The sequence below is a fragment of the Marmota monax genome, unplaced genomic scaffold (genome assembly GCF_021218885.2).
Source record: "Marmota monax isolate L192 unplaced genomic scaffold, Marmota_monax_Labrador192_F-V1.1 WCK01_AAM20220418_F8-fsc00118, whole genome shotgun sequence".
Classification (NCBI taxonomy): domain Eukaryota; kingdom Metazoa; phylum Chordata; class Mammalia; order Rodentia; family Sciuridae; genus Marmota; species Marmota monax.
The window spans coordinates 640711-666707 of record NW_026695231.1 but is presented as its reverse complement, the minus strand read 5'-3'; the positions used below and the strand labels follow the sequence as shown (position 1 = coordinate 666707).

The 25997-nt window shown below is 35.6% G+C and overlaps 1 protein-coding gene across 5 annotated transcripts in view; it reads right to left on the bottom strand.

The window, feature by feature from the left end:
• Nucleotides 1–25997, bottom strand: part of Rps6kc1 (ribosomal protein S6 kinase C1) — a 218478-nt gene that overhangs the window by 181176 nt on the left and 11305 nt on the right. For 3 of the 5 annotated variants that reach the window (XM_046438431.1, XM_046438432.1, XM_046438433.1), the window contains exon 3: nucleotides 21045–21165. In XM_046438431.1, coding sequence (XP_046294387.1) covers nucleotides 21045–21165 — 121 coding nt within the window. Of the gene's footprint in view, nucleotides 1–21044; nucleotides 21166–25693; nucleotides 25810–25997 lie in introns of those variants that run through there. The other 2 variants (XM_046438434.2, XM_058577057.1) reach the window with 2 other exon arrangements.

The window sequence follows — 25997 nt, the reverse complement described above, 5'->3', positions numbered from 1 at the left end:
CTAAAGAATGGAATGGAAAATCAAATACAAGAGGCTTACAGGAACCCAAATGTAAAAAATTAGAGCAGACCCATACCAAGACACATTATAATGAGAATGACTATCACAGAGAATAAAGATAAAATCTTAAAGGCCATGAGAGAAAAAAATCAAATAATGTATTGGGGGAAACCATTTGGATTTCAACTGATTTTCAACCCAGATCCTCAAAGCTAGGAGGTCCTGGAATAATATATTTCAAGTTCTGAAGGAAAATGGATGCCAACCAAGAATTTTTTATCCAGCAAAATTAAGTTTCAGATTTAAAGATGAAGTTAAAACTTTCCATGATAAACAAAAATTAAAAGAATACACAACTAAGTTTTGGGAAGGAAGATGGCGGCGAGGGGAGTGCATTACCCCCGTGTGCTGCTTCACTGTGTGGGAGTATGACAAGTCAGGACGGCTAAAAGATATCTTGTTAGGAATTTCCAGCAATAGTGGGGTGCGCCGGAACCTGGAGGAAGGATTTCCATCGCACAAGGATCGGCTACGGGGACTCAAACGCGAGAGGTTTGTCGCACGGAGGGTAAAACTGCTTATTCAGCAAATCGCCCCGCGGCTAGAGTCTGCAACGCGCGCTGGGATAGAGACGCAGGGTTACAGCGCTGCAGTTTCTGCCAGACGCGCAAGCACCGCACTCAGGGCTGAATTCTGGGTTAGAGACGGGGAAGGAAGCGGTCCATCTCGGTTCTCCACACCGGTCAGACCACAGAGGAGGCCAGCAGCCACCATGTTGGTAAACTGACGTCACCACACCTGTTTTCGACTGACCGCAGCTCATTCAGCCATAGAACAGGTAATTTCAGGCTGCCATTTGCCTGCGGCTTGCAGACAGATTGCTAGGGTTCAGCGCCTGGGTGCTTCTTAGAACCTGATCTTATCGGAGCGAACACCGAGCGCGGGGCGGCCGAGTTCCGGCTCCCGGAACCGTCCAGGAACCGCCCTGGCCCAGGGCTGCAGAGCCTGCGGAGGCTGTATGGAGATTTCTTGGAAAGCTGGGAATGGAGCCACCATTTGACCCAGCTATTCCCCTTCTAGGTCTATTCCCTAAAGACCTAAAAAGAGCATGCTACAGGGACACTGCTACATCGATGTTCATAGCAGCACAGTTCACAATAGCAAGACTGTGGAATCAACCCAGATGCCCTTCAATAGACGAATGGATAAAAAAAATGTGGCATTTATACACAATGGAGTATTACTCTGCATTAAAAAATGACAAAATCATAGAATTTACAGGGAAATGGATGGCATTAGAGCAGATTATGCTAAGTGAAGCTAGCCAATCCCTAAAAAACAAATGCCAAATGTCTTCTTTGATATAAGGAAAGTAGGGACGAAGAACAGGAGAAGAAGATTAACATTTAACAGGGATGAGAGGTGGGAGGGAAAGGGAGAGAGAAGGGAAATTGCACGGTAATGGAAGGAGACCCTCAGGGTTATACAGTGGAGGGGGTAGAGAGAGAGGAGGGGAGGGGAGGGGAGAGGTGGGGAGGGGGGAGGGTGGATGATGGGAAAGGCAGCGGAGCACAACAGACACTAGTATGGCAATTTGTAAATCAATGGATGTGTAACTGATGTGAATCTGCAATCTGTGTATGGGGTGAAGGTGGGAGTTCATAACCCACTTGAATCAAAGTGTGGAATATGATATGTCAAGAAATTTGTAATGTTTTGAACAACCCACAATAAAAAATTAAAAAAAAAAAAAAAGAATACACAACTAGAAAGCCTACCCTATAGAACATCCTCAACAAAATATTCCATGAAGATGAAATGAAAACCAGTAAACGGAGGACCTACACTTAAGAAATATACAACCAAAGGAGAAACTAAGTCAAATTAAAAACCAGAAATAAGTCAAAAAGACAGGGAATACAAATAATATCTCAATCATAACTTTGAATGATAATGGTCTAAACTCATTAATCAAAAGACACAGGCTGGCAGATGGGATTAAAAAGCAAGACCCAGCAATATGCTGTCATCAAGAGACTCACCTCATGGGCAAAGACATCCACAGGCTGAAGGTGAAAGGATGGGAAAAAACGTATCAATCATATGGACTATGTAAACAAGCAGGTGTTTCCATCCTCATCTCAGATAAAGTAGACTTCAAGTCAAAGTTACCAGGAAGCGACAAAGACGGACATTTCATACTTCTTAAGGTAAGAACATATGATCAGGACATAACAATTATATATATTTATGCCCCCAACAATGGGGGGCATGTCATCAAACAAACCCTTCTCAATTTCAAGAATCAAATAGGCCACAACACAATAATACTGGGTGACTTTAACACACCTTTTTCACTACTGGACAGATCTTCCAAACAAAAACTATAATAAACTAATATAACTAAATAATACAATCAATAATTTAGACTTAACAGACATATCTACAGAATACTTCATCTATCATCAGGCGAATATACATTCTTCTTAGCAGCACAAGGCTCCTTCTCTAAAACAGACCATATCTTATGCCACAAAACAACTAAGTAAATATTTAAAAACAGAGATAATACCCTGCATTCCATCAGATCACAATGGAATGAAGCTAGAAATCAAGGATTAAATTAAAAATAGAAGCTACTCTAAAGAGACTAAATAATACACTACTGAATGATGAATGGATAGTAGAATAAATAAAGGATGAAATAAATTCTTGGAGCTAAGTGAGAACACTGATACAACATATTAAAATCTCTAAGACACTATGAGGCAGTACTAAGGAAAGTTTATTGCATTGAGTGCATTCATAAAAAAAATAAAATGTCGACAAATAAATGACCTAACTCTGTATCTCAAAGCCCTAGAAAAAGAAGAACAAATCAACCCCAAAAGCAGAAGACAGGAAATAATTAAAATCAGAACTTAAATCCAGGAAATCAAGACAAAACAAACAAATTTAAAAATTGACAAAACAAAAAGTTGATTCTTTGAAAAAATAAATAAAATAGATAAACCCCTGGTCATGCTAACAAAGAGAAAACTCAAATTACTAAAATACAAGATAAATAAGGAAATATCACAAAGGACACTATTGAATTACAGAAGATAATTAGACAGTATTTTGAAAATTTACACTCCAATAAAACAGAAAATATCAAAGACATCAACAAACTTCTAGAGACATATGACCTACCCAAACTGAATGAGGAGGTCATATAAATTTTAAACAGATCAATTTCAAGTAATGAAATAGAAAACGTCATCAAAAGCCTACCAAACAAAAAAAGCCCAGGACCAGATGAATTCTCTGCCAAGTTCTACAAGACTTTCAAAGACGAATTAACACCAATACTCCTCAAAGTATTCCATGAAACAAAAAAGGAGGGAACCCTTCCAAACTCATTCTATCAGGCTAATATCACCCTGATACCAAAACCAAACAAAGACACATCAAGGAATGAAAATTTCAGACCAATAACCCTGATGAAAATAGATGTAAAAAATTCTCAATAAAATTCTGGTAAATCACATGCAAAACATATTAAAAAGATAGTGCACCGTGATCAAGTGGAATTTATCCCAAGGATGCAGGATTTCTTCACATATGGAAATTAATAAACATAATCCATCATATTAACAGACTTAAAAACAAGAATCATATGGCTATATCAACAGGTGCAGAAAAAGCATTTGACAAAATACAGCATACCTTCATGTTTAAAACACTAGAAAAATTAGAGAAAATAGGTACATACCTCAACATTGTAAAAGCTATCTATGCTAAGACCCAAGCCAGCATCATTCTAAACAGAGAAAAATTGAAACTATTTCCTCTAAAAACTGGCACAAGACAAATATGTCCTCTCTCACCACTTCTATTCAACATCATCCTTAAAATTCTAGCCAGAGAAATTAGAAGAAAGAAATTAAAGGAATGCAAATAGGTAAAGAAGAACTCAAACTATCACTATTAGCTGATGAGATGATTCTATATATAGAAGATCCAAAATAGTCCACCAGAAAACTCTTAGAACTAATCAATGAATTCAGCAAAATTGCAAGATATAAAAATCAACACCTATAAATCAAACACAGTCCTATACATCAGTGATGAATCCACTGAAAGAGAAATTAGGAAAACTAGTCCACTCACAATAGCCTCAAAAATAATAAAATACTTGGGAATCAACCTAACAAAAGAGGTAAGACTTTACAGTGAAAACTTCAGAACACTAAAGAAAGAAATTGAAGAAGATCTTAGAAGATGGAAAGACCCTCACATGCTCCTCAATAGGTAGAATTAATATTGTCAAAATAACCAGACTACCATAAGTGTTATACAGTCTTAATGCAATTCCTATTAAAATCTCAATGACATTCCTCATAGAAATAGAAAAGGCAATCATGAAATTCATTTGGAAAAATAAGAGACCTAGAAGAGCCAATGCAATGCTTAACAAGAAGAGTGAAATAGGAGATATATCACAATATCAGACCTTAAACTATACAACAGAGCTATAGTAACAAAAATGGCATGGTATTGGCACCAAAGTACACATGTACACCAATGATACAGAATAGAAGATACAGAGACAGACAAGTTATCTAATAGTAGACAAAAGTTCCAAAAACACACATTGGAGAAAGACAGCCTCTTCAACAAATGGTGCTAGGAAAACTGGAAATCCATATGCAGCAAAATAAAATTCAATCCCTCTCTCTCACCTTGCACAAAATTCAACTCAGGGGATGGAGTTGTGGCTCAGTAGTAGAGTGCTTGCCTAGCATGTGTGAGGCACTGGGTTCAATTCTCAGCACTGCATATAAACAAATTAATAAAGGTCCATCAACAACAACAAAAAAAATTCAACTCAAAGTGTATCAGGGACCTGGGAATTAAACCAGGGACTCCGCACATAACAGAAGAAAAAGTAGGCCCAAATCTTCATCATTTTGGCTTAGAACCTGACTTCCTGAACAAGACTGCTAAAGCGCAAGAAATAAAATCAAGAATCAACAAATGGGATGGATTAAAACTAAAAGCTTCTCAGCAAAAGAAACAATCAATAACATGATGAGAGAGCCTACAGAATGGGAGAAAATCTTTACCACATGCACTTCAGAGCACTAATCTCCAATACATATAAAGAACTCAAAAAACTTAACACCAAAAATAAATAAATAAACCAATCAATAAATGGGCTAAGAAACTGAACAGACACTTCACAGAAGAATATAAACAATCAATCAACAAACATATGAAAAAATGTTCATCATATAGCAATTAGAGAAATGCAAATCAAAACAACTCTAACATTTCATCTCACTCCAGCAGAATGGCAATTATCAATAATACAGGCAACGGTAAATGTTGGCGAGGGCGTAGGGGGAAAGATACACTCATTCATTGTTGGTGGGACTGCAAATTGGTATAACCACTATGGAAAGTATGAAGATTCCTCAGAAAACTTGGAATGGAACCACCATTTGACCCAGCTATCCCACTCCTCTGTCTACCCAAAGGACTTAAAATTAGCATACTACAGAGACACAACCACATCAATGCTTATAGCAGCTCAATTCACAACAGCTAAACAGTGGACCCAACCTAGATTGCCTTCAATAGATGAATGGTTAAATAAACTGTGGTATATCTCACAATAGAACATTACTCAGGCTTAAAGAAGAATGAAATTATGGCATTTGTCAGTAAATAAATGGAGCTGGAGAATATCATGCTAAGTGAAATAAGCCAATCCCCCCAAAACCAAAGGCCAAATGTTTTCTCTGATAAGTTAATGCTGATCCACAAGGGGGGCAGGGAGGTGGCAGGGGGGACCGCAAGAGGAGAACAGAGAACTTGGGTATGGGCAGATGGGAGTGAGGGGAAGGGAGGGGAGTAGGTATGGGGGTGGGAAAGACGGTGGAATGAGATGGACATTATTGCCCTATGTACCCGTATGACTGCACGAATGGTGTGACTATTGTGTACAACCAGAGGGAAAAAAAGCTGTGTTCCATTTGTGTATAATTAGTCAAAATGCATTCTGCTGTCATGTATAACTAATTAGAACAAATCTTTTTAAATGCAGCAATATTCAATCCTAATGGTAGACAATATCCTTGTGGCTATTCTCTGGTTGTTTATCCTTTTAATATAATCAAAATTTCACTTAAAAGGCAGTAACAATATGAGAAATCATTAATTGGCACCTTTCTTGTTGCTCCTTAAAATTTGCATTCACAGTGCCAATGTTTATTTTTCTGTGAACAGAGTAGAAAAATTATAGATAATAATAAAAAATGTAAAACCAATTATCCTTAGGAAGATTTACTGTGTAATATTATATATCATGTTTATTATATATATGTACAATATATATAAGCTACTGCCCCACTTCAAATTATCCAACAGTGGTTTGTTTATTAAAAGCTGTGGGAGAAAAATTAAATTCAAACAATCTAACTAAGCTGGTTAGTTAAAATAAAGCCTTTGTCTTGATTTATAAACTGAGTTTGGGATTTTTTTTTCTACTTTTATTGTGATTATTTAGGACAACTCCTAGATAGTAGAGTTTACAGACTTTTTAAGAAAGCAAATGTCAATCATCAAAAATTAGTTAAATGGAATAAAAACTTACCCTTAACCAGTACAATACTAGCCAGAAATGCCTGGTTCTAATGCTTCTTAACTCTATCAAAAATTCATTCACAAAGGATAAAGAAAACAAGAGAGTCCAAGATTTTCAAGTGTGAATTATCTCTAGCCAAACATCAACAGGAACAAATCTCTAGCCAACAAGTTGGATTCATTACTCCCTACAAGTAGGAAGAACGTACGTCACTGAGAATGCTGAGGCCTTGCACTATGAGGGTGTGAGAAAGTACTCACAGGTTCTGAGCTTGTTTAAGAAGCTTTCAGGAAAGGTTCAAGAATGTAGTTCTGCCCTGGACTGGAGGCTGCCAGAAAAGTGGGATAATTCTATGAATCTATAAATTCTATCTAATCCTATAAGTCCATAATTCTTAATAAATGCTACTATCCAGTAGGAAGAATAAAGCAAAGCTAAAGTTGTAATTTTTAAAGAGGCAGTAGTCACTCATTGGAGCCAGGATGAGAATAGGTTTATCATTTTTGTGGCTTGAACAACGTTCTTGTATATGTCTATATTCAAGCCTGATTACAAGGTGGGCTTGTTTTTTACCTGATCCAAGGACATGGAGTGAGTTTATCTAATGTTTAGCTTCTGTGAAACAGTTCATGTTCAATGGAAGAATAACACAGCATAGCAGTGAATGCCAAGCCAACTCCAAAAAATGTAGGAGATTGAACTAATAATTATTTCAGGCCACTTCTTAACTGTCCAGAGCTGCTCATCTCTTTTTCACAGAAAATCATAGTCTGATAAAAGGTACAATAAACAAACAAAACAAAACAAAAAAGATCTAATCATAAGAAAAAAAAATCCCTCTACAAAATGTAACCTAGCGTCATGGGGCTGGGTAGAGCTCAGTGGTAGAGCACTTGCCTACCTAGTACAAAGCCCTGGATTCAATCACCAGCACTACAAAAAAGATTTAAAAAAAAAAAAAACTGTGAAAACAATGGTCCTACATACTTTAAAAATGTGTAAGAAAAGGAAAAAAATACATAAGGACTATTATACATGAGAGAAACCAAAAGAGGCAAGATTGTGGATCTTAAAAAAAAAAAATGCAAAACGACATTTACAAAACAAATGGGAAACTTGAATACTGACTGCCCATTTCAGAATATTACTGCATCGTTGTCAAATTTCATGGGTATGATATGGCATTGTGGTCATAGGGGAAAAATGGGAAGTAGGAGTGAAATGTCATAATATCTGCAACTTACTCTAAAATAATTCAGGGAAGGGAAATGAGAGATACAAAGGAAGAAATACAGAAAACAATCTCAGGGAAATTAACAAGCTTAGGGAAAAGGCATACAGTTGTTCATTACACTATTCTTTTGGGTTCTTCTCTATGAATTTCAAAACTCTGAAAATTAAAGAAGTTGATAAAAAAATAAGTGAAGTACTATATTGATAAGCTGTAGAACTGGGAGTGGAGAACAACTAACTCAGCATAAAGGAAACATAATTAACTTGCTAAACAAGGATATATCTTAAGTCTAAAGGCTAACAAGAAACTTCACAGTGGAAGAGTACAAAACTAAAAGGAGAGAAGAGAAGACGGAATGGTAGGGGAATGGTAAACTAACCAAGCCACTGACAATAGCTAATGCTAGCTGAGCTAGACACTCTACAGACATAATCATCAGAGCAATATGGTATTATCCCTGTCTTACCAATAAGGAAACCAGGCATGGATGTTAATTTGTGTAAAATCAGTGAAAAGTGGACAGAAGACTTGAGTGTATCTGATTTCAAAAGGTAGATTCTTTTCACTATACCCTAGAATCAGAACAACATCTCTGAAGATGATGCAGATTAAAGTAAGTCCCCTCTACTGTTGATTTTATTTCCTAAAAATGTAAGAGGAGCTAAAAAGATAGAGGATTAATCATTATTTCCCTCCACACAACCACAGCTGTTGCCTATAGGGTTCACTACAGTTATCAAGTATTACAAATGAACTGTACCATTTATTGAAAGAGATAAATTGATTACTTATTAAGATTAATAAGAAACTTCCAACTTACAACATGGAAACATGTGGAGATATGTTGAAGATAATCCATTAGGAACAGTAAGAACTAAGAACCTCAACCAATTTAGAAAACATTCCTTTTCACCCAGAGACTAGCTTACTGTTTAAGAAGCCAAGTTGTATATCTTCCAACACTGAAAATAAAGATGTATGTGTTTTAAATTCCACATTATAGCAAGGATAAGATAAAAACTAAAAATATCCCTCCTCCCACTGACTCAGAAGTGACATACACTATACAAATGAGTATGGGTATGTCTTCATATAAACATGTATGTCTATTTACACACAAATTAGATCTTACTAAACACCTTGCCATGTAATATTTGCTCGTTTTCTTTAACTTAAAATAGATCTTGGACACCTTTGCATGCCAGTATCTCAAATAGCTTTAGAATTCTATTAATGGCTAAATCATGGCTCTATACACTATATATCACAAAATATTCTGTTTATATTCCATTTATTATATAATGAAATACCCATGCATATGTGTACATGTAAATGTACATACAAGGAGTGTCTGTCTGTACATACATATATGTATGTGGGCATTCTCAAAATATGGTCCACAAAATAGGTTGTCCCCTAAAGGCTTTTCAGAAAATCTAAACTCAGGGCCCTGTGTTTGCTAAACACACGCTCTACCACTGAGCTATACCTCAGGCCCTACTGTCAAGTTTTTAGGAGTTTGGTACCCTTTTTTAAAAAATATATTTTCTTTCTAGTTTTAGGTGGACACAATATATTTTATTTTTATGTGGTGCTGAGAATCGAACCCAATGCCTCACGCATACCATATCCTGAAGCATCCCCCCCCCAATTCTGGATCGTAGTGCTCACATATTCAAGGAGAAACTCTAAGTTCCTTAAAGGACGGAGGCTGTGTGAATCATCATGTCTCTAGGGACAATTTTTTAAATGTTTATTGAATTAAATGTGTCATACAATTTTCAGATAATTAGTAGTTGGGATAAAATTTATCAAAGAAAACACTATTAGTAACAGATTTCTGGCATGCATCCATGCTTGCTGGGCACAGTAGCAGCACAACAATAATAGAACAGAAAGTAGTTGTGATGGCAAAGTGTAACTATAATTTTAAATAGTGTCAAGAAAAAAGTAAAGCATAGTTAACTCCATGAACAGAAGGCAATAAAAATACGAAACACTATGCAGTCTGAGCTCAAAGGCCAAAAGCAAGCAATCAAAGGTTAACAACATACAACAGAATCATAAACCCGTAATGCCTAAAAGAGGAAGAGAATGAATTAAAGGCTCCATCAAAACTAACTTTCCTAAGTACACATCTCAATACACCACAGAGAATCTCCACATCATGTACAACTCCAAAACTGGGATCCTAATTAGAATAAGATGTACTCCATGTTTATATAAATACTTCTAAATATACTCTACTGCTTGTATAACTAAAAAGAACAAATAAAAATTTTAAAATGGTACTAGTATTTTCTTTGATAAATTTTATCCCAACTACTAATTATCTGAAAATTGTATGACACATTTAATTCAATAATTAACATTTAAAAAACTGTCCCTAGAGACATGATGGTTCAAACAGCCTCCATCCTTTAAGGGCCAAAGTTGATGGGCAAGGAATCACAAGTTGGGTCTGGCAAGCAGAAAATCACTGTGATACCAGAAGGCCCAAGCTGGGAGACAGGAAGCAACTGTCAGCAATCAACAAGAAAATTTGGTATATGAGTGCCACTAAGTATTCCACATTCATCACTGGTTCAGAAGTACATCAGAACCCCACTTCCCACAGTGTCCCACCAACACCCTCTACTAACTAAGCTCACCTATGACAAATGGAAAAGCAGGTCCCAGAAGGCAATGAAGGACAGATTTGGAGCTAAAATGCAATAAATTAATAAGTAACACAGTCTCTGATACCAATCCCCACAAAAAGCAATCCAGCTCCTTAAAGAAATGGCAGATTCTAAGAGTAGAGCAGAATAAATTCAAGATGAACATTAAACATCTTGTTATGCCTAAAAATAAAAACTACTAAAACAAAAAAGGAAAGAAAAACGTGATAGGAGCAAGTTACAAGGACATATAAGCCAGATTTAAAAGGCGTTGAAAGAGGACAATTTGAACATCAAAATAATTAAGCATATTAATGAATTCTAAGTTTCTAGGGGAAAAAGGAGCATATACATCCAAATCAATAAGGGAGAGGTGGACAGATACAAAGATAAATACATAAACATTCAGATACAGATACACAGATGCAGAGATGTAGAAATATAAAGATTCAAGCTACCTAGATAAAAGCTACCAGATAAAAGGAGAAAGGAAGATAATGACAAATTTGAAGGAGATGTGGCAATTGGGGAATCATTAGTTTGTAACCTGCAAATTTTCAGGGGTAATTTTGCAGAAGAGTAAGTTATTTTCCTGACTAAAAGCTTCTCCCTAAAAGTTACTCATTAGCAGCTGCAAGAAAGGAAAAAAAACATACACACATATATACACACACAATGTGGGAAAGCCTGAAAAATGCCTCCCCACAAGTATCAGATCCAAATCCCTGGAAGCGATAAATATTATCTTATTTGGAAAAAGGAAGGGTCTTTGCAGATGTGATTAAGGATCTTGAAATGGGGAGATCATCCTGGATTACAGAACAGGTATTAAATACCAACACAAGTGTCCAAATGAGAGGCAGAGAGAGAATCCTTAGAAAAGGCAATATGAAGACAGCAGAGCAAGGTTTGAAGATGAGGTCTTGAAAATTAATACGCTGTAGCCATAAGCCAAGGAAAGTGGGCAGCCACCAAAATTTAAAAGCAAAGAACAGATTATTCCTTTCAGCTTCTGAAAGGAACATGGCCCTACTGACAACTTCATTTCAGCCTAGTGAAATCCATTTCTAACTTCTGGCCTCCAGAATAGTATATGAAAACAAATTTCTGATGTTTTAAGCCTATATTAACCTGCTTTTCATGGTTGTTTGCTGTGATCAAATGACTTAACATGACTTAAAGGAGGGAAGATTTGGCTTACAGTTTCAGGGGTGTCAGCCCATGGTTGGCTAGTTCCATTGTTCTAGGCCTGGAATGAAGCCAAACATGGCAGAAAGGTGTAGCAGAGGACAGCTGCTCAGTTCATGGCAGTTAGAAAGCAGAGAAAGAAAGGGGCCAGGAACAAGATGTAGTCCCTAGCAGGCATGGTTCCAGTCATCTACTTCTTCCAATCACTTCCAATCATCTGCCTATAGTTTCTGCTTCCTCCAGACAATCCATTCAAATTATTAATCCATTAAATGGATTAATCCACCGATGATGTTAAAATCCTCATGATCCAATTACTTCCCAAAAGCTCCACCCTAGACAATGCTGCACTGGGGACCATGTCTTTTACATAGGTGCTTTGGGGCAACTTTCTAGATCTAAACCACAGCAGCCAAGTTTGTAATAATCTGGTTTCTGGCAGTGACAGAAACTAATACACAGTGGAACAGTCAGGCAATAATTTGACCCAGTGACACAAATTCATATCACTAATGAGGGGCAGACAGACATCATGCACCTTCAGATGTGATAGTCTACAAAGAAACCTACATAGTATACAGACAGCAATAATTCAAAACCTACAACTGGACATGAGGAAACTCAGAGAACGTAAAATGAAGACCACTCTCTTAAAAAATGGTGAAGAAGAGGGTAGGGGGAGATTGTACTCTCCAAATATGCCAATGTAATAAAAAACAAACAAAAAGGCTATACAAATGTTCCAGATTAAAGGAAACTAAAGAGAAACAACTAAATGAAATACCAACCCTATATGAATCCTATTTTAAAAAGACATTTTTAGTCAATGAACAAAATTGGGAGACAGATGGTAGATTAGATCAAAATATTGTTATCAATGTTAAATTTGCTCAAATCAATCACTAAAGTCTCTTGTTATTAAAGAATATTCTGCTTAAGAAATTCACACTGAAGTGCTTAGGAATAAAGGGCCATGAAATCTGAAATTTATTCTCAGATGGCTCAGGAAAAAAACTGATATACATCTGTTTCATATATGTATATAGACAGAGAAAGAGAATACTCAGCAAATGGAATGAAATCTCAGTAGATGAACCTGGTTCTAAAGGAATACAGGTTTTCTTGTACTATTTTTATTCTTCCAATTTTCTGTAAATCTGAAATATTCTCACCTCCACAGGCTGCCTGAGTGGTCTCACAACATGGCAACTGGCCTCTCCCAAAACACTTGATGACAGAGAAAGGTGGGCAAGGGAGAGAGGTTGAACCCAAGACAGAAGCTACAGTCTTTTTCTGTAACCAAGCCTTGAAAGTGCCATACCATCTCTTCTGGCATATGCTAGTCATATAGACTAATCCTAGTTCAATGTGGGATGGAAAAAGGTAAGGACATGAACATCAGGAGACAGGGACCACTGGGAACCATCTTAGAAGCTAGACACCAAAGACCACATTTTAGCACCCAATGATTCACATCCCTCCCACATAGAAGATGCACTCAGCTCCTCCTAAGGTCTCCAAAAGCCTCATCCCATTACAGCAGCAGTTCAAAGTCCAGGATCTCATCATTTCAATCATATCCAGGTATGAATAAGGTTCATCAAATAAAGATCCTAAGGCAAGCTCTCTAAGTACAATTCTTCCCAACCTGTGAGACAAACTACCTGCCCTCTCTACACACTCAATGCACAATAGTGGGATGGGCACAAGATAACTGATATAGACATTTCTATACAAAAAAAAAGGGAGAAGCAGGAGACCCAAAGGAGTCAACTGTTCCACAGTAATTCTACAATCCATTAGGGCAAATGTTAAAAGTTCTATGATTAAGTCTCACAGCCTGGGAATAATTCCCCAAGGGCTTGACTCTGCTCCTGAACTACTGATTCCCCCGTTCTGAGTAAGACCTCCTTTTCAATGAAAGATAGTAGGGTCTGTAGCTCTGTAGTTGTTGCTTTGGGGTGGGGGGTTGTTGTGGTGGTGATGGTTGTTTTAAACCTACTTTCAGATAGTAGATTTTTTGTGATAAATCTCTTATCATTCTGCACTACTTCTTATCAGTCCATGCTAGCAATGTTTCTACTATATAGTTTAAGAATTTTGTGGGTCGGGGTTGGGGTTGTAGCTCAGTTGGTAAAGTGTTTGCCTTGCATGTATGAGGCACTGAGTTTGATCCTCAGCACCACATAAAAACAAATAAATAAAATAAAGATATTGTGTCTGTCTACAACTAAAAAAAAAACTTAAATAAAAAGAATATTGTGGGTCTAATGTGACTCTTTTGGGAGTCCACTCAATTTGACAAAGTCACACCCACAAATCTCCTCAATTTAAGTCTTCTCCTTCTCTAACTTTGGCTTCTGCTGAGCTTGCCTCAGTAGAACTTTTTTGTAACTGTGGCTTCCAGTCGAGGCTTACCTTTCACGACACCCTATTATTTGAAAGGCTCTGTAAGGCACATCTTAATTTCTTTAGAGAGCATGCTGTTTGACTCAAACTTTCTGAAGTCTTAAAAAAGACTTTAATTCACACTGGGGATTTTTCTTTAGACAATGTTTGCCTGGCAGTGTCCTAGATTTGATCTTTGCTCAAGTCATTTCTTCTTTTTAGTCATTTCTTCTTTTAAGTACTGTTTGTTATCTGGAAAAAAACATTTTCAAAACAAGTCCCACATTAAAGCACAGAGGCACACACCTGTAACCCTAGCTACTTTAAGGGCTGAAGCAAGAGGATCTCAAGTTCAAGGTCAGCCTGGACAACTTATTAAGATATTGTCTCATAGAAAATATTGAAAAGGCTGGGGATGCAGCTCAGTAGTAAAGTACCCCTGGGTTCAATCCCCTGTACCATAAAAAAAAAGGAAGAAGAAGAAAGAAGGAGAAGAAGAAGAAGGAGAAGGAGAAGGAGGAGAAGGAGAAGGAGGAGAAGGAGGAGAAGGAGGAGAAGGAGGAGAAGGAGGAGAAGGAGGAGAAGGAGAAGGAGAAGAAGAAGAAGAAGAAGAAGAAGAAGAAGAAGAAGAAGAAGAAGTAGTAGTAGTAGTAGTAGTAGTAGTAGTCCTGGATGTTTTTTGTTTAATAACATTCCTTTAGTCACTCTCTATTCTTTCACATTTTACTATTAGCAGCAGCAAGAAGCAATCACTGGGCCGGGGTTGTGGATCAGTGGTAGAGCGCTTGCCTAGCATGCATGAGGCACTGGGTTCGATCCCCAGCACCACACACAAATAAAATATTGTGTCCAACTACGACTAAAAAAATTATGTAAAAAAAAACGAAGCAATAACATCATACTTTCAAAACTGGCTGAAAATCTCCTGAGCTAGATTACTAGTTCAATTGGTACATTTTCTACTTTCCACAGAACTGTGTAACAGTGTTGCTAAACTTTCTGCAACTACATAAGAAAGATCCTCCCTTCCTCTAGTTTCTAGTAATATTTACCTAACTTTACTGCAAATCCTCACCTGCAGTTTTACCAAAGACTATGTGGCTACTATCAATCCCTTCTTCCAGGCCCTCCAGGCACTCGCTAACACTGTCCTCAAGCTCCTTCCAAAACCACTCTCCACTTCTGTGGTTTTCATTAGGACAGCACCCCACTTCCAGAAAATAAAATCTATTAAGTAGTTATTGCTATATAACAAATTACCCCAAAATGTAGTAGCCAGCAATCACAAACATGTACTATCTCACATAGCCTTTAAGATGTTAGGAATATAAAAGCTCAGGGACACGCATGAGTTTGCTATTATCTGTCACCCAAGACTATAGTCAGCTCAAAGCTCCACCAGAACTGAAGAACAAGCTCCTAAGTTCATTCACAATGTTGCAGCAGGTTTCATGCTTTCTGGCTGTTGGCTCAAGGTCCCTATTTCTCATCATGCTGACCTCTTCATAGGTTGCCAGTGTCCTTACAATCAGTTCAAATTAGAGAGAGATGGTAGAGAGGTACAGAGAGAAACATCCTCAAGAGAGAAGCCAGGATCTTTTGTAACCAAATCTCAGAAATGACATACCATCATTTTTGCTATTGGTCACAGTGACCAACCGCAATACAATCCAGGATAGGAAATCACAAAGATGTTTATACCAGGAAAAAGAATCATATGTGTTCATCTTGGATGGCGGCTACCACAAAAGGCATAACCCAAATATTTAAGATAACTGAAATGTGACATGATTTGATTAATGATGTGTATAAAGAAAAAAAATATTTCACTTAAACATTTTCCTCACATTGGCACAGTAGCTATCATAACTAAACCTTGGGAAACAATATGTAAGTGTAATACACTACTTGACACTATAGTGAATAATACATAATCCTAATAATATAAATGTTATAAATGATGCCTTGAGAATTTCAGCTTTGAGAATCATCCTATATATTAAGCTTAATTAAAATTTCAGCTTTGAGAATCATCCTATATATTAAGCTTAATTATAATTACTGAACAAATTGACAAATGTTAGAATATATGTACAGATTTCAAAAGTTAAGTGGTTAAAAGGGGCTGAACAAATTAAAGGAAGGAGAAAAATGCTATTAGAGACTTCTTACAAAAATAAATGATGTTAATCTTACTTATGCAATAATAAATAGGAAAGTAGTCAATAGAGAAACTAATAATATTATGTTATGTACTAATACAAGAAAACAAGATTAGTAAGCTAAATATCCATCAGAATAGCAGGTCAAGAGTATGTCCAAACCTGTTAAATCAAGAAAACATGGCATAAACTTATCAAAATAGATAAGGAAATAAGAATTTCAAAAACAAAACACAGAAAGGAATAAAATTCAGTTATTCCTAGAAATAAAAGTGAGAAACCATTGTCATTTTTATCGTACATTCTTCTATACTAGCTTTGTTTTGTCTTAGTTTTCATTTTTCTTAGCTATATGTCTGTATTACTTTAATTTTTAAAGAAGAAATTCCAACATAAAAGGATATTGATATTATAATTATTTGAAAACAATAAGACAATATGCCTCAAAAATATACATACTCCTTAACTGTGCAATTCTACTCCCAAGAATTTATAACTGTAGCATTGTTTCTTACAGCAAAGAAACTAAAAATAATATATCAGTAAAAGATTGGTTCAAAATTACAGTACATACAAAAACTGGAATTCTATATATTTAATATATATAGAATTATAATATAGATCATTCTGATGGCCATAAAAGACAATTGTAATATACCATTATTTAAAGAGAAGTTACAAAATCAAACATTGCAAAATTTCTTTTCTAAGGTTTACATGTATAAAGGAAGGAAGCATATACACACTCACATGTACAAAAATACACTTTGCACAGAGTCTAGAATGAAATGCCAAAATATTATACTATCAAGGAAATCATATTAAGTTTGAAATTGTATTCACTTTTTAAGTGTTTTACTTAAGTATTTTTTCAGAGCTATTTGCATATACCACTTTTATAATCTGAAAAATTATTCAGTTTAAAAAATAATGAAATTCACTATGCAGAAATTGATTGTGAAAAAATAATATGATGAAATGTTTATCCACATGAGAAGATTTATGATAGTGTTATAAAAAAATTAAGAAATAATATTTAATACCTACTGGTCAAGTCCAGTCAGGGACAGAAACCACGCCAGTTATTTTAACAGAGAGAATTTAATTTAAAAAATTGTGAATTCAGTGTTTGAAATTGATGAGGGAAAAGGGAACGCTAAGGTATCAAAAGGTAGTAGCCAAAAACACCTGCAGATTGAGCATTTCTAATCAGAAAGTATGAAATCCAAAACCTCCAAAATCTAAATTTGGGAGGCATTGTTAGCATGTTAGGATTTTAGAGCACTGCAAATTTCAGATTTTCAGAGCAGGGACACTCAATTGGTGAAGTCTATGTAAAAACTCCAAAATCTGAAAAACTCTGAAATCTGAAACATTTCTAGTCCCAGGCACTTCAGATGAGAAATAGTCAAGATATACCAGAAAGTAATGAGTGTTGCCAAGAACGTGGAGAACTGGAACCCTGTGCACAGCTGGTAAATGTAAAATGGTACAGCCACTATGCAAAACAATACGGCAACTCCTCAAACAATTAAAAATAAAATTACCATATAATCCAGCACTTTGATTTCTGAATGCATATACCCAAAAGAACTCAAAGTACAGTCTTGAACAAATATCTCTGTATACCCACATTCATGACAGTTTTATTCACAACAGCCAAAAGGGAAAAGCAATCCAACTGTCCATCAACAGATGAGGGAATGAACAAAATGTAATACACACATACACACACACACATACACACACACACACACAATGGAATATTATTCAGCCTTAAAAGGGAAAGAAATTCTGACACCTGAATCAACATGAATAAACCTAAAGGACATTATGCTAAGGACAAGGCAGTCACAAAAGGTCAGATATTTTATGGTTCAATTTTCATAAAGTACCTAGAGTAGTCAAATTCAGGGATAGAAAACAGAAGAGTGTTTGCCAGGGGCTAGGGATGAGGGAAATGGGGAGTTATTATTTGATTGGTATAGAGATTCAATTTTGCAAGAAGAAAAGACTTTTGGAGATGAACAGTAGTAATGACAACTATTCATAGTAAACAACAATGTAAAAGTACTTACTGGGGGTGGGGGTGGGGGGGTGCCTGGGGATATAGCTGAGTTGATAGAGTGCTTGCTCACATGCACAAGGCCCTGTGTTCAATCCCCAGCACCACCACCAGGGAAAAAAAAAGTACCTACTGCCAATGAGCTATATCCTTACTAATTATTAAAATGGTAAATTTTATGTTATATGTATTTTACTTCAACTTAATTTTTTAATTACATAAAGCTTTAAATTATAAAAGTTTTAATAGCAAACAACCCTGTTAAACTACTAATTCCAATCTTTTTCAATTAAATATCCAATTATAGGGATTTAATTTGAACTACTGTCAGGTCATCAGGCTACTATTTGTGTAACTGATTTCCTAATCTAAATATAGTATTTCAGATTTTTTCCATTAAATTTCATTTTGCTTGTTTCCTAAAAAATGAAAAGCTGCCACAACTACTATCACTGATTCTGGTAAAACAAAGGGAAGAAGACAGAATTAAAGTTAGAAGCTTAGAGGCAGGGTCCTACCTTGGAGCTGACACTAAGGCCCCTGAGAAGGGTATGGGGTAGTGGGAGGATACCACTCAGGGAAGCAGTGGGATGATGCAAGGACACTACAAGGAACAATCAACTGCTGCTATTGAAACAACAGCATCTGTCAGGGTAAAGAAGTTTCCTGGGTTCATGCAAACAGGACCAGGAAGTTAAAAAAAAGGCACGTTTCTTCTTCCAACCTTCCAGCCTCTCTCTAGTGCCCCCTATTACCAGAGACTAACAAAAAGCCAGATGCCAAAAAAAGAGACTGAGATCAAAAAAAAAGTATAACTGTGAATTTAAATCAAGGAGAGAAAATATTTATTAATCAGTAAAAATATTAAAATGACAAATAAAGTAACCACCAGTTAATAGATCCTTAGTAGGTACCAGCCACCATTAAATACTTCATACACTTTACTTATTTAATCCATACATTATAATGTCCATTTTAATGATCAGAAAGCAGAGGCTCAAAAAAGGATAAGTCCCTAGATTACAGACGTAGTAAATAGCAAAGACAGAATTCAATTTTAGATCCAACTGATCCTAAAATCCATACTCTTAACTAATTAAAACCAACCTAAGGGCTGGGGATGTAGCTCAAGCTGTGGCGCGCTCGCCTGGCATGCATGCGGCCCGGGTTCGATCCTCGACACCACATACAAACAAAGATGTTGTGTTCGCCAAAAACTAAAAAATAAATGTTAAAAAATTATCTCTCTCTCCCTCCCTCTCTCTCACACTCTCTCTTAAAAAAAAAAATAAAAAAAATAACCCAAAGGTCTACCCAAAGGAAACTATGATAAATCCATATAAAATTAAAAACATGTTCTAGAAGACTTTTTTCACATAGGAACATATTCCCAATAAATTGATATGTTTTTTAAAAAGGCAACTTTAAAAATAATAAGTATAATGTAGTCTTTTTTAAAATTAATATGTACACATAAAAACCACATGGAAAAATGATTGATAAGACATGATCCGAATTATTAATCATGTAATCAGAGACTGTTTTTTGGTGGCTTTTACTCTTGTCATTCTGTGTAGGGTAATATGTTTTCCATACTTTCTACCTTTTCTTTTCTTTTTTTTTATTTATTTTTTAGTTTTCGGCGGACATAACATCTTTGTTTGTATGTGGTGCTGAGGATCAAACCCGGGCTGCACGCATGCCAGGCGAGCGCGCTACCGCTTGAGCCATATCCCCAGCCCCACTTTCTACCTTTTCTATAACAAATATATAAATAAATCCTATCAAATATTTTTTTTTGTTTAACTGATCTCAGCAATATTGACAATAACATACCCAGAGCACCATCCCAAATTGTTCAACTATTAATTCATATTATGAGAAGAGAAAAATATTCAGGGAAACATAGAGGCTTTATTTTTAAATCAAAGAATTTCAGAACTATAAAAATAATTTAATATCTTTTCTTGGGTTTGTAAATGTTTTTTACTCATTTGGTTAAAACTGGAGTTATTATTTCACGCAAGTGAAGAGTAAATGTATTCTGCATAAACAAAACTACACCAAGAATACATCAAGAACATGAAGGAGCCGGGCGCAATGGTGCACACCTGTAATCCCAGCAGCTCGGGAGGCTGAGGCAAGAGGATGTGAGTCCAGCCTCAACAAAAGTGAGGTGCTAAGCAACTCAGCGAGACCCTGTCTCTAAATAAAAATACAAAAAAGGGCTAGGGATGTGACTCAGTGGCTGAGTGCCCCTGAGTTCATTCCCCAGTACCAAAAAAAAAAAAAAGAAAGAAAGAAAGAATATAAAGGAGCAACCTCAAGTTGATTTTGATAAACAAAATGAATTATCTTAATAAATAAAAGGGTTCGTGACTTCAAAGTGTTGTATGTCAGGGTTTGGCATCCACACACAAAACTTAGCTAACCCTCACTCCTAAGCTGTTGCTTTTTTGTTGTTTTGTTTTGGTTTTTTGTTCAATAGTGCAGGTTGAATCCAGGGGTGCTCTACCACTGAGCTATATCCCTCAGACCCCAGACCCTTATTTTTAACTTCTGATTTTGAGAGAGGGCCTAAATTGCCCAGGCTGGCCTCTAACTTGCCATCCTCCTTCCTCAACCTACCAAGTATCTAGAATACTGTAGGCACTGTAGGCACTCGACACAACACAAGACCATTTTTTCAAATTACAGTTTCAAAATAATCACTTACCAAACACTTTTCCTTTAGCAAACGGAGGGAACAATTCTGAATGTCGGAACAAGTTTTTGTGAATTTGCCATAGTTCTTTGTGCAGTTTCTTAAAATCACTATATCGCTTCCATACGATTATCTAAAGAAAAAAAAATTAAGTGTATATTTCATAGCAAAACCATTTGTATTCCTATACCTGAACAATGAATAATTTTGAAAGTTTTCAAACTCATAATACAAAACAAACATTTGTTCTAATCAACAGAGTTAACTGTCTGAAATTAACTAAAAATATAAAGCAACAATTTCTCTTCACTGGTCTCCTTGAGTCTTTAAATTTATTTTAAACAAGTACTATTTTATTCAAACTGGAAATATATTCAACCTGAATATTGATATAACATAAACTTTCTTTGTTGAATCAAATGGCATTTAATCTCTGGAATGGCCTGGAAATGAGTTAAATGTCAAAAATGTTCTCTATCTCAAAAATAATTTGTTTATTAAATACAATATAACTAAGTAAATTTTTAAACACACAAACTCAACCTTTACCTAAAAATATTAATAAACTGAGTAATACTACAGAAGAAATGCCTGTGTAGCAAGTAGTTAACATTAACTTTTTTATTGCAAAATTGTTCTCATAAATCTCAATTTGAGCTAGTAAAAAGGGGGCAAGGTAAATACTGATCAGAATACCATTAAACTACTGTATTTCAAAAGATAAAACACAATCATTAAGATTGGATAACATAAAAATGAGTCTACTTTCATTAATTTGAATTATTTAGCATCACTCTCATTAAATTAGAAAAAAAAGAGAAAACTTTGCAAAAATAAAGTATCTGACATATAACCTTGAAATCACTAAAGCACCCCTTCAGTCTCCACAAATAGGACAAAACTGAGTTTTAAATTTTGTTACACAGTTGACTGGGGTCTGCATTTCTGAAAAGTCTAATCACTTCTCTTCTAACAAATTCTAAGTGTCTTTATGCACAACAGTGTGTGATGCTAATGACAGTAGTTTAGGCAGGCAACCAATATGATTTAAGAGATTCTTGCCAAAAAACCTACTTTATGTTCAAACAAAATTCTTTACCCAACTTTGTCTTACTAGCAAAAGTTCTACCTTAATTATTATATTCCTTATTTAATATAGCTACAATTCTAGGAGGGTAGGCAGCTTTACTATGAATTAATGTAAACAAAGTGCTTCCTCCTGATGCTTCACCTTTATATCTACTCAACAAAAGCAGTCACCAAACAAACAATTTCATGGCCCTATTTAGCACTAGGCACCATATTCCCAAAAAATAGATGAGAAACACAATCCCTGCCTTCAAAGAGTTTACAGTTTAGTTGGGAAGAAAAAGCCACACCATAAATACAAGGCAAGATGTCTTCATAAATGCTAAAGGCATGTGTTACAGAGAGGCTCCTAAACCAGCGTGGGTATTTGAGAAGGCTCCTTTGAGAGAGTTGCCTGAAGGGAAGTAGTCATCAGATTTAAAAAAGAAAAAAAAAAGGAGGAGGAGAGGGAAGGGAAGGCGGAGGATGAAGTTCTTAGAAGGAAAGAAGGATGCCAAAGATGACCTAGATTTTTGGCTTTTGTGAGTGGGTAAGTAGAGGTGTCCTTCTCTAAGGTGACAAGCAAGGAAGAAGCAGGACTGAGGCAAGAAAGGACAACAGTTCTAGATATCTGGATTAGGGGCATGGGAGTCATCACATTGGAGGTGTTCTACAGGATACATGGGTTTGGGCTTAAGAACAAAATCTATTAATTCAGAAGCCGTGAGCATATTGGAGGTAATCACTCAGGAGATGTTCTCAGTGTTCCTAACAAGATGAACAGTCTAACAGAATGGTAGGACACACTAACAGCAAAGGACCAGGCAGAAAAAAGGAAGAGGAAACTAATACAAAGTGTTTGAGAAGCCTGGCTGTGCTTGGAGAGGGTTACTTGGATAGAAAAAGATTGTATTTTACAATGGAAGTGAACAAGACAAATGCTCATAGCAAAGAACCAGTTGTTCTAGTAACAGGCAGAACAAGAGAAATGAACTGGCAATCAAGCCAACATTCAAAAAGTAAAAAAGTCTCAGGATAATAAAACTACAGGTGATTTTAGCTATCATAGTTTTTGTTTCTCTGTGGTTTCTAATCTGATACGTGAACATAATCCTGTCACCAGGAAAAAAGAGTTAATTTTATATTTTAAAAATGTTTTAGCTTATGGTAGTACTACACTGCCAAGCTATTAGAAGGAACTGGGTGATGGCTTATGAAAGGAACGTCTTATGTGAGGTAAACACCATCATGAACTGGGTATTAAATAAGATTAAGGGTATTATAAGTCTTTTTCCCCCCTTTTCTTTTTTTGGTACCAAGGATTGAACCCAGGGGTACTTAACCACTGAGCTACATTCCCAGCCCTCTTCAATTTTTATTTTGAGACAAGGTCCCACTAAGTTGCTGGGGGCTCACTAAATTGTTGAAGGTGGCCTCAAATTTGCAATCCTCCTACCTCAGCCTCCCAAGTCCCTGGGATTATAGGCAAGCACCTATTACAAGTCTTAAGGGGAAAAATTTAACAATTTAATCACAATAATGATTAAAGTATCAGGGTATATAAGTCAATATATAATATTTTAGAGCAATAATAAGAACTGCCGACATGAGGCAACATGAAGATCTGTGTTTCTTCACCGGGCCTTTATTATTCACTTACGCATTCCTTATTTTCAATACTGGGAATGCAAAACCAAAATACCTAAGAGCATTATAAAACATCACATCCACTGCCTCCTTTTCTTCTTATCCCTTTTAAACTTAGAATGTTTCCATAAATCTTCAAAATGGATAATTGAAAAAAGTACACTTGCAATACATCAGCAAGTACTGATACTTATATGTGGACTACAAAAAGTCCCCAAAGACATATGTGAAAATTATTTTCTCTAACAAACATCTGATACTTTCCCACTGGAAAATATAATCATATAACATTTATTGCTTTGTTGAATCACACATGCACAGATTGCTTATTCATTAATAATAATTGCTTATTATTATTTATTCACCAAAGATGGCTTTCTTTCATAAGTCATCACATTGAAGAAAATTTATCAATGAATTTGACAACCACACATAGACTACAAATTTAATAAAAGTTTGATCTTTATCATTAAAAATATTTCCTTAGCTATTTTTAACATACAATAAATATTTCCTTTCCAGGTAATTATATTTAATGACACCAAAAGTTTTTAGATCCCTATATTTTACAAAATCATCTAATTCAATAAATTTTGTCATTTTTACTCTCATATAGTACTTAAAACTGGCTGGATTATCATTTCTTGCAACCAACATCACTACCATATTATTTGCATATGGATTTTCTTATTCCTCTTTTCAAGAACCTTTTCTATCAAGATACAATTCTAAATGAACCTATTTTCTAAAACCATTTTATTTATGAAAAGACATAAGATTTACAAATTTTTGATGGCATATACAATGTTCTATTTTAGTTCTTTTCACCAATAACATGTGCTATCTGTACAGAAACAACTATAGGTTGCTATTTTAAAAGGGAAAGGATGGAGGGTGCAACACCATCTCCTTCTTTACCCTTTTGGAGGGAGGATGCTCATGTTCAAGACAATCTAGTGAATGACAGGCCACAGATTAAACATTCCTGTAGTACTGCAATTTCATTCATGTTTTTCTTTCTTTTCTTTTTTTTTTTTTTTTTTTTTGTTATAAACTGAGAATTGAACCTAAGACCTCACTTATGCAAGCCAAGTGCTCTACCACTAAGTAACAACTCCAGTCCTTTCTTAAGTTTTATTTTGAGATGGGGTCTCATTAAGTTGCACAGACTGGCCTTAAACTTAAACTGCCTCAGCCTCCTGAGTAGCTGGGATTATCTTTTTTTTTTTTTTTTTCCTGGTACTGTGATTGAACCCAGGGGTACTTAACCATTGAGCAACATCCCAATTCCTTTTTATTTTGCAATAAGATCTCCCTGAGTTGCTGAAGCTGGCTTTGAATGTGTAATCCTCCTGCCTTAGCCTCCCAAATCACTGGGATTACAGATAGACATATGCCACCACACCTAGCTCATATTATACTTCTTAATAAATAAAAATTGAGAGGAAATTTTTAAAACATTTTAAAAAAAGCTATCCTAGATCATTTAATCTAATCCCTGTGAATATTCTTTATCATTCTTAAGAAGAAAATATTCAGATCTGGTGGCATGTGCCAAGATACAAAGGAAAAAAAACAGCAGCTTTCTCCAGTTTTATAAGGATAAAATATTATTGCCTCATATTTGTTGAACCAATAGTATGTCTACTAGTCCTCAAAAGTCCTTAGGAAGGCTGACTATACTCTAAAGCAGTAGCTAAATAAATTAAGTATCCAAGACAGAAAGTAAAAGAAAGAAAATGGAAACAAAGTCTATGTGGTGAATTCCTACCTAAATGAGAATTCCTGTGTTTAAATGAAATAAATAAGAAACCAAAAAAAAAACTACTATTATAATTTCAAGGTTATTCTATATTTTAAGAAGTCAATTAGATAGAAGACTTTTCTAAAAAATTATACCATTTCTAACAAAGGATCATGCAATCGTCTCACTAAAGGACACTTACAAGAGTTTTCTGATGAATGGTTCACCAACAGTTGTTATTATAAAAGAGTTTCCCCCAAAAAGGATTAAGGAAATAGCAGAGAATATGTTCATGGATAGGTTGGTTCAGGATTCTCCCTGGAAAAGGGGAACATCAAGCTACAAACTACAGCATAGCAATCAGCGAATTCAAAGGAATCACAACTCATTTTCAATTTTAACAGAGCTGTAAATTTTCAAAAGCAGAACAGACTGGTATTGGCTATTAATTCAACATAATTAATAGAATTCCAAAAAAATTAGTTTATACTAATCAATTGCTATGT